The sequence below is a fragment of the Chanodichthys erythropterus genome, chromosome 2 (genome assembly GCF_024489055.1).
Source record: "Chanodichthys erythropterus isolate Z2021 chromosome 2, ASM2448905v1, whole genome shotgun sequence".
In the NCBI taxonomy this organism is placed as follows: domain Eukaryota; kingdom Metazoa; phylum Chordata; class Actinopteri; order Cypriniformes; family Xenocyprididae; genus Chanodichthys; species Chanodichthys erythropterus.
Genome location: NC_090222.1, coordinates 34,866,334 through 34,876,780, shown reverse-complemented (window position 1 = coordinate 34,876,780; position 10,447 = coordinate 34,866,334). Strand labels below are relative to the sequence as shown.

Here is a 10,447-nt window from a genome sequence, read left to right as displayed (position 1 = left end):
GGCCAGATTGAATTGTGGACGTGTCAGACACAGATCGAAAGAGTTTTGCTACCGATTAAGCTCTGCTTAAATTGAATTACATAACCAGTCATTTTTAAGTGAAGGAGGCACCACTCCAAAGATATCATGTTCTACATATACTGCTGCATGCTGATCTTCTGTTGCCCTCTGGTGGTACAATTTCTGCCAGCTACTGTATAGAGTTGAGATAATTCCATCCAGTTTTAGAAGCCATAAGGATAAAATGACCTGCTTTTTTTAGGTGACTCTCTAGTATACTTGATTCTGACTGGTCAACTGCAGTATTCAGCAGTCAAATATTTCTGAATAATGACCATTGTCCATAGCAAAACTGTATAGCCGGTTGTGCCCGTCTTCTGTTTCTATGTGATCTCTATAAGCAATTTAATAAAACAATTTCAACACAAATAAATATTATATATCAAAAGAATGGAATAATTACAAATTTTAATGTTTTTGAAAAAAAAGTCTCTTGTGCTCACCAAGTCTTCATTTATTTGATCAAAAATACAGTAAAACAGTAATATTGCAAAATATAAATACAAATTAAAAGATCTGTTCTATTTGAATATATTTTAAAATACAATTTATTCCTGTGATCAAAGCTGAATTTTCAGCATCATTACTCCAGTCTTCATTGTCACATGATCCTTCAGAAATCATTCTAATATGCTGATCTGCTGCTATTATTATTATTATCATCAATACTGAAAACAGTTGTACTGCTTCACATTTTTGTGGAAACTGACACACTTTTGAGGGGGAAAAAAAGCATTTATTTGAAATAAAAATCTTTTGTAATATTATAATTATTTTTTTTATAAAATAAAAGTCTTAACTGTCAATTTTGACCAGTGTAATGCATCATGCATCCATATTAATATTGATTAATATCAACATAGATAGATAGATAGATAGATAGATAGATAGATAGATAGATAGATAGATAGATAGATAGATAGATAGATAGATAGATAGATAGATAGATAGATAGATAGATAGATAGATAGATAGATAGATAGATAGATAGATAGATAGATAGACCGATAGTGTACCAACTTGATAAGTAACCATATAACAAGTTGGAAATAATTGTCGAATAATTCCTTAAGTTTTCTTTTTTTTTTTTTTTTTTTTTTAAAATTTAAACCAAAAATAACACTTTAGAGCTTCTTTGAATTCCAAGTGATCAAATGAAATAAGCATTTCCTTTTTATGTAAATTATAAATAAAGTACTTAACACGTCCAAGCCAATAAAAACAACTTTCATTTATTAATGTATGTATTGAAGTCATTTAAATATTGAGCATTAGTGTCCATCAGCTTCCTCCACATCAAAGATATGCATTTGCAACTAATTAACTCACTTCATATCTGATTATTATAATACTCCTAAACAGTTTTTGTTTCTGAACTGAAACAAAGTTAGTCTCGACCCGCCTTCAGTTTCTCAGTCATTGTGTTATCATGTTTGGATCCTCCCATGCACGGGGGGCTTTTGGCCAGGCTGGGGTTGCTGCTCCACTGCTGGGGCGTCTTAGCCTGGATGGCGAGGGCATGAACGCAGGTGCTGAGCTCCTCCCGCAGGGTTTCGTTTACAAGCCGATGACGCTGCAAGAGGGAAAGACCCTCAAACTGAGGACTCACCACCAGAACTCTGAAGTGGGACTCTGAACCAGGGGGCACAGCGTGCATGTGACTCTCATTTATGACCTCCAGGTGCTCAGGTGCGAGGGCCTGGGTCAGTTTGGTCCGTATGGTGGTCTCTACAGGACGGGGACTACTGGGATCCATGTGGGGCCGGTGATGGGCCAGCTGTCTGGATAAGGCAAGGGTGCAGGATGAGGGACGCAGGCAGCGGAGAGCAGTGGACAGCATCAGGCACAGGAGACCACCTGCAGGAAAACATGAAGAATCAATGAGAGACTTCTGTTGTTGAACACAGCTTGTCATTTGGCACCCCAAGCACAAATTGTCTTCTTAAAGTCCCCATGAAATCAAAACTGACAATTCTTATTTTTATGGAATATTGCAGTATTTATTATAAATGTTTTATCCGTTCATGTCATTTTTTCTTTTTTAATTTATGTGCCCTCATATTCTTTAATCAAAATAACGTCCCCTCCCTTTGCAGCGACATCTCTTCTCTGATGATGCGTTTACTGGCACGAAGGCGGGGCAACCTGTCACTCACATAAGATCCACCAATAGCAAACCTCAAACATCCAATCAATTTCCCAAGGTCAAACTCAAGTCCCATCCAACATTTTTTCTAGTACAAGAAGCTGTTTTACTCAGATGTACATCTCAATACGGAAGAAAAGGCGATCACAATTTCCATTTCATGCTGACTTTTCATGAAACTTAAAGGATTAGTTCACGTTCAAATTAAAATTTCCTGATAATTTACTCACCCCCATGTCATCCAAGATGTTTTTGGTGGAAACATTCCAGGATTTTTCTCCTTATAATGGACTTCAATGGACTCCAAAAGGTTGAAGGTCAAAATTAGTTTCATTGCAGCTTCAAAGGGATCTATCTAGGAATAAGGGTCTTATCTAGAGAAACATTCACTCATTTTCTAAAAAAAAAAAAAAAAAAAAAAAAAAAAAAATTATATATACTTTTAACCATAAACACTCATCTTGAACTAGCTCTCTTCTTCTCTATTAGAATTCCAGCAGTGTAGACACTGCTATTACTGCCCTCCACAGGTCAAAGTTTGAACTAAATTGTCATAAACAACATGCTAGTGCTAGTACAATTAGTTCAAACTTTGACCTGTGGAGGGCAGTAATAGATTTAGCAGTGTCTACACTGCCGGAATTCTAACAGAGAAGAACAGAGCTAGTTCAAGACGAGCGCTTATGGTTAAAAGTATGTAATTTTGTATTTTTTTAGAAAATGACCAATCGTTTCGCCCTTATTCCTCGCCTGGGATCATGTACAATGCTTTGAAGCTGCACTCAAACTGTAATTTTGAACTTCAACCGTTTGGAGTCCATTGAAGTCCACTATAAGGAGAAAAATACAGGAATGTTTTAATAAAAAACCTTAACTTCTTTTCGACTGAAGAAAGACAGAACATTTTGGATGACAAAAGTGATTAAATTATCATAATATTTTAATTTGAAAGTGAACTAATCCTTTAAGCAATCTGTAACATCCTTGTGATATGCAAGTCTAAAATAAAGAGATATTTGTTATCTTTGCCACCTAGTTCACAACCATTTTGTAATTTTAAGGAAGTATTTCTTTAAAAAGCTATACCAGACCTTCAGAAATATACTGTTCAAGCTGAAGCGTTTAAATGTGATTAATAACAAAATGGAAAGAAAAATGAGCAGGAATAAAGTAAAGAGCTAAAGCTAGTCACCAGTGTGGAGTTTATAGTATAATGATTTTTATAATTTTATCAAAAAGGTTGGTTTTCTTTAGATTGAGACAAACTAAGACATCAAAATATCACAGAATTAATCATAAATACTGTTTTTTTAACCTTTATTTAACCTCTTCAAATAAGCATTATTATCATTATTAAACACAATAAATCCAAGAATTCAAGCCACAGACAGACAGAATATTATATATAAATAATTTAGAAATAATTTACTTTGTCAGCTTTTGTTAGGGATTTTACTAAAGATGGTAAATCTTTTGAGATATGGAGGATGAAGAAGAATTACCATAATTTTCCCAATATTTCCAACCTGCTTTGTTTAAAAAAATTTGATTATAGAAACGAAAACAATGAAGAAACACTTGAATATTAAACTGACAGTTATTCATGTCACACGTTTAATGTGCAGCACCTGACAGGAAACTGGCAAAAAAGACATATATTCAGAACAAAGAAAAATCAATAAAATGATTTAAAATTAGTTTGCTCTAATTGTTAAAGAAAACAAATGGGAGTTTATTTTATTTTACTGGGGACATGAAAATTTAGTAGGCCTACACAGTTGCCATGTTGACCCAAATGCAGTCATTTACAGCTCGAGCTGTTGCTATAGTAACATAATTTCGCACGTGCCAATCCAATACGTATATGTATAAAAGGGAACTGAAACTGTTTAAACACCCGTAATTCCTACAACAGAACTGAGAAACACTGCATGTTTGTGCTTGTTTACATGTGGTTGAAATCTTATGCTCGTCTCAATCTCATAAACAAATGCCATGCTTTATAAAATGTACACTGATGTCGCAAAGTTCATGCGGCTTCATATGACACCCAGCCAAAATGGTTAGAATTTATATGTTCTAGATTTGCCGACACAGTTGCTCTTTAAAATAAAAATTCTAGCACAGGTTTATTTAAGCAAATGACAAATGAAAATACATGGTCAAAATGATTTCACTCACCTTGCGTCTTGAACGTGTTGTTTTTGTATAACAAACAGGAAGCGATTCCTTCAGATCCTCTTTCACTGGGCGGCGGAATTTACTCTACTGCCGTCTAGCGGCTAGAAAGAGAGTTGCGTCAAATACATGAGATTATTGAGATTTCTTTTAATTACTTACAATACTAAACCGTTTTGGTTTTATATGTATACATAAATAACATCGTTTTCAGAAAACGCCTCATCTCAAAATTCAGTTACAAGTTGGTGATACCGCGTATTTGAATCTGGCGCCAATTTGCCTGAGGTTACCATAGCAACAGCTTGATATCAGACGGTAGGTTATAATCAAAACTTGCTGTTTATCACTACTAAATTATATAATATTACAAGTATACTAAAATACGCCATTGTTTGGTTGTTAAAAAGTACATACTGTATACACTAAACCGTTTGTTTATATAACTTACATATCATTCAAAGTTAGTGTAACGTAAACACAAACCCTGACAGGACGTAACTTAACATTGATTGTGTCTGGAAAATTACCATATTATTTTACCTAAATATAGGCCTATATAAATGATCTACACTCAATTTATTCTATTTAGTATACAAGACGTGGAATATACTTTTATGCTGTTTTCCCACCCTTTTATTGAGCATGGCTATATTTTCATTTATATTGAAATAGGGCTTTGGACCTTCTGCATAACATGTATGTTTGTGTTTCACAAAAGAGTGAACAAACAGATTTTTTTTTTTCAGTATGCAAATAAAATTTGTCCCAAATGACACTCTAAACACTGCGCTATGTACACATCCATGTAATGTAACTTATGAATTTTATAAGGTTATTTTGTCATTCAACATTGAAGTCTTTGTTGAGTTCATGAAGGCTGCATCCAAAATCGCATACTTACCTATAGTAGAAAAACAATATGTGACAAAAGAAGTATGTCTGAATTCAGTACTCGAAGAGTAGACAAAAAGTACCTGGATGACCTACTGCATTCATCATATGATGATACACTTTACTATCCCATGTGGCCATCGAAGAGGTCAATTTGTGATTGGCAGTGAAGTGACGCATCTGACGCTGTAGTTTACTTGATACTGACAACATGATGAATCTAGTATGTCCACATTACATTCATACAGAACATACTTTTTAGCAGTTGAGAAGTAATTACTTACTCAAAATATTTTACTCGAGAATGTGCGATTTCGGACGTCCAATATTCCACACTTCGGCTGCATCTGAAAGCTTAAAGGGTTAGTTCACCCAAAAATGAAAATTCTGTAATTTATTACTCACCCTCATGTCGTTCCACACCCGTAAGACCTTTGTTCATCTTCAGAACACAAATTAAGATATTTTTTATTAAATCCGATGGCTCAGTGAGGCCTGCATCGCCAGCAATAACACTCCCTTTTTCAATGCCCAGAAAGCTACTAAAAACATATTAAATCAGTTCATGTGACTACAGTGGTTCGACCTTAATATTATAAAGCGACGTGAATACTTTTTGTGCGCCAAAAATAACAAAATAGCGACTTTATTCCACAATATCTAGTGAAGGGCGATTTCAAAATGATGCTTCATGAAGCTTCGAAGCTTTACAAATCATTTGTTTCAAATCAGTGGATCAGAGCGCCAAAATCACAATTTCAGTAAACGAGGCCTTTGTTGAGGCTTCGTTACATCACAAGTGTTTTGAAACTTCAATAGTTCATGTGACTTTAGCAGTTTGATACGTGCTCGAACCACTGAATCAAAACAAATGATTCATAAAGCATTGAAGCTTCATGAAGCAGTGTTTTTAAATATTGTTGAATAAAGTCACTATTTTGGTATTTTTGTTGCACAAGAAGTATTCTCATCACTTTATAATATTAAAGTTGAACCACTGTAGTCACATGAACTGTTTTAAACATGTTTCTGGGCATTGAAAAAGGGAGTGTTATTGCTGGCGATGCAGGCGTCACTGAGCCATCAGATTTGTTATCTTAATTTGTGTTCAGAAGATGAGCGAAGGTCTTACGGGTGTGGAACGACATGAGGGTGAGTCATTAATGACAGAATTTTCATTTGTGGGTGAACTAACCCTTTAAAAATGCTGCCTTTGGAGGACACATTCCAAGGTAGGAAGGCATCAAGGCACGTCCGAATCCAATGTTAGCTTCACTTCCTGTCTTCTGAGATACCTTCATCTGATCGATTTTTGAAGGCAGCACAGATGTATCCTTTGCTGCCTTTGAAATCCCACAATTCTGTGACAGCTGAGCTAAAAAATAAGATTGCACCTGAAAGTTACAGTTGGTGGTCAGTTTGTGTGTAAATGTACAGTACGTTCCTGACCAACATTTTCCACATTTGATGTCATTTCAAGCGAAAAATTACTATTGTAGTAATCAAATATTCACTTAGTTTTCACCAAAGCTCTATTTAGTTGTAGATCATTAAACCATTAAAGGGCAATGAGGCAACAAGTGAGCTGTCTAAGCTTTCAGACGCAGACGTTGTTTTTACGGTTAATTGAGTGTAATCATCCAGGTATTTAAATTGTACTTTTTCTATTTGTAATTTTCAGGGTGAACACTACTCGCTCTATTTATACTACAAAATGTGGAATAGTGCCTAAGTACGCGAATTAGGACACACCTAGTTTGTCTGAGCGGTGCATCAAGAACTCAAATAATCTATTCAAGCATTATACCATTTGTTTTATTATTTGTATGTATATTTTAAATCCACCGAGGGACAGTTTTATCTGCACAAGCGCAGTCCAACCCCCTGAATCAAAAAACGAAAAGTAAATCTCTCACAAACTGTAATACAGAACCATTTTGGTAAGGACGGAATAGTCTCTATATTCAGCGATAATGTCAACATTTCCATTCTCATGTACAAAAAACAAATCACAAAATGAACAACATACAGTAGTACTCTATGTCTCATGTTGAACATTTTTATCTTTTTGTTTTATTATTCCACATATTTATTCATTTACATACAAACATCTACAATCTCTACAGCACAGTACAATGATAAGGTGATAAACTCTCTGTCACATTTAAATTATGGCAATACATTGAAACTGACAAAAGCATCAGAAGACCTATGGTATATTTGTAGAGTACACGGATGTTGGCCTGTTTACTTTCAACTGCTGTTTCATCAAATATGGCCAGCGGACATTTTAAGGTCCTTTCTTGCCCAATAGTTTGGGGGCAGAGCGAACATGTTTACCACTTATTGCTTTGATTTCTTTTTGCACACAAGATTGATTGTTGCTAAGTGAGCACGTTTAGAAATACAAAAGACCCTGTAACAAAACCCAAATGTCTTACAACCAGTACACAATCTTAAGTGTTGACGTGCACCAAATCCAGGACTGCTTGTACACAGAGATAAGTCATAGCTTCACTGAGATTAGTTACTGTAATTCACAGCATACAACAGCAATTATGACGTAAGGGAACAACAGCGACACATTAAGAGATGTGACCATATGAAGGGCTACAAACTGCAGGACTGTTTGGAAATGATTGCAATGGTGACATCAAATAAGTTCTATATTAACGAATGATTGGTTGTGCGTAGAGTTCAATGACAAACCAAATCTTTAATAGTTATCTTTTTCATGCGTTCTCTAATTGTAACCAGCTTTCGGCTCATTTTAACCATTTGCAAGAGCGTTAAGTGCGTAAAACACCTGATTGAGAGATATGTCTATAAGCCTTGAAACTTTTTCTTTATTCGCTTGCTTGGATCATCACACCCTGCTAGAACGTCAATGTATTTATTACAAATCGTGTTTTTTTCGGCCGTGATGAGAGATCTGCCAGTACAAACTGAGGAAGTAGAAAATATTTGGCAATTAAAGATGCGCACGGTCACACATGGCACACATACAGATTGTCACTACAGCATCTGTGACACTACTGGTGACCGAAGGTCACGGCAGGGATGGCAGTTTATACGACAGTTCATTTTAAATATACGTGACGCGTGGCGCCGCGCAATGCCGTTTTCTCCAATTGAAATAATGATATGTAAGGCTGTTATAAACATTTTAAGCGCTTGAAAGTTACATTTATGCCTAAAATCAATAGTTTGTGTTTGGTAACCACTTTGGTTGAAGTATTTTTAAATCAAAAATGGTTGTATTGTGTGTCTACTCTGAGCACATAATATGGCTGCTATCCTACAAAATGGCAGTAAAGAACGTTGAATGACACCAAAAACTGTTGTTGTGTAAGCGCTGGCTGCGTTTAAAAGAGACAGGACTGAAATATAGCTTCCAGCCGGGTGGGGTTGTGTCTTCTGAATTTTTTTTTTTTTTTTTTTGCTTCAATATCTGGTTATTCAACCAGTTTTCCATGATACTCCATGGAACTAGTATTAATTGTGCTTGGTAAAATATAGCAGAATTGGACAAGTTGCACAGCTCAGTGCTTGTCCTAATGGGATATCCATCGTTTTTGTTTCCCAACAAACGTTACAACACATTGTTTTTAAAATCCATTGAGTTTTGACTTTCGCTTCTTTTTGATGCTATATTCAGTTACTGCTACCAAGTCACCAAAAAATTGAACATCAGGTCAACAATGATACAGCAAAAAATTCACCCTGCATGTGGCACTACATCTGTTTCTACAGATACTTAAAGTAAAAAATACTATAAAATCAAACTCTCATAAACAGTTATATAAATAAATACAAATATTCAGAGAACACTCAACATTTCACATGCAAGCACACGTACTTCCATACTTACACACATACCCACATACAGACGATACCTCTGTTTCTTTACAAGAACACAAGAGAAAACATGAAGGAGGGCATTTGTGTGTGCTGCAAATCTGTGGACTTATTCAGACATTTTTTAATATATTTGCTTTGATAAAAAAATTAAATCCCTTAGTGAACAGAAAAACTGTATATACATACATCAAATGGAATCTATCTAAGACATTATGTTGATACTAGTTCAAAACATGTAAATATTTTTCTTATATATATGTTTGTATATTTAATAATAGTTTGAGTGTTCAAACAGACAGACTTGAGTTACAGCTAATTTTTATATATTTATATTCAATACATAATTTACATAATCATCAAAATAAACCTATTGTTTTTAATCAAATCACATTGTGCTTCATTTATTTTTTTTCCTTTGATTTTTTTTCACGTGTTCAATGGATTTTTTGAATGAGAACAGGGCGAATGTAACGTTCGTCTCAAAGTTTGCCACATTCAAAAGGGACGCAACTGAAACTACTGCAAACTCTCTGGAAACACATGTTGATAGCGTAAAACAATAATGCAAAATATGAATAATGGCATACTAAACCATACAAATGACAACCTATCATGTCACTCATCTCATATTTTACATCATGTCCAAAGAATCATGGTTAGAGTAGCGTAATACAGAGCACTGTCATCAGTTATGTTCACTATCTTCAAGCATATTCTTACGAGTTGTCGCGCTTCATTGCATGCACAATGCTGTCAATAATCAGACAATTTGAAAGAACAACCGAATTCATCAGATGGAGTACAACAAAAAAAGAGTGAACCAATGATACACTGTCTATAGTAATGTGATGTTAGCATTAATGTCATAAAACATCTAAAAAGTAAGGAGTGCTTGAGCCGATATAGCAGACAACTGCGGCATCGCGCACTTTTTAAAACGAGTTCTTGGGACACAAAGGACTAGAGTAAATCAACAACAATAACCATCACCAGCACCACGAGATCAACACTGTCCATTCAAATATATCTATCTACTGATTTCACGGGTCCTCAGTGATGGTTTTCAAACCGCATGATGGCTTGGATGAAGATTAAAGGGAAAGTCAAAATGAACATGTTAAATTTCACATTTGTACCATAACGCAAATCTGGAATGTGTTTAACATGGCAGTTTTTCTACACGCACACACACACACACACACGGTCTTCAATATTCCTGTGAGACAATGAGATATCAGCAGGGAACATATTTGAATGAAATCAAATTAACATGAAATAATAACGCAAATTGCACATATTGGAGGAATG

General features: G+C 35.1%; 1 protein-coding gene across 1 annotated transcript; it reads right to left on the bottom strand.

Moving 5' to 3' along the window:
- Positions 1–496: 496 nt before the first annotated feature.
- On the bottom strand, positions 497–4,462 carry bola1 (bolA family member 1). Its single transcript, XM_067396963.1, has 2 exons — positions 4,388–4,462; positions 497–1,917 (listed from the first exon to the last, which is right to left on the bottom strand). Exon 2 carries the CDS (start codon positions 1,898–1,900, stop codon positions 1,448–1,450), a length of 453 nt encoding a protein of 150 aa, XP_067253064.1. The 5' UTR covers positions 1,901–1,917; positions 4,388–4,462; the 3' UTR covers positions 497–1,447.
- Positions 4,463–10,447: the final 5,985 nt, after the last annotated feature.

Excerpts from the sequence above, each read along its gene's own strand:
- bola1 (XM_067396963.1), bottom strand. The coding sequence starts at position 1,900 with ATGCTGTCCACTGCTCTCCGCTGCCTGCGTCCCTCATCCTGCACCCTT.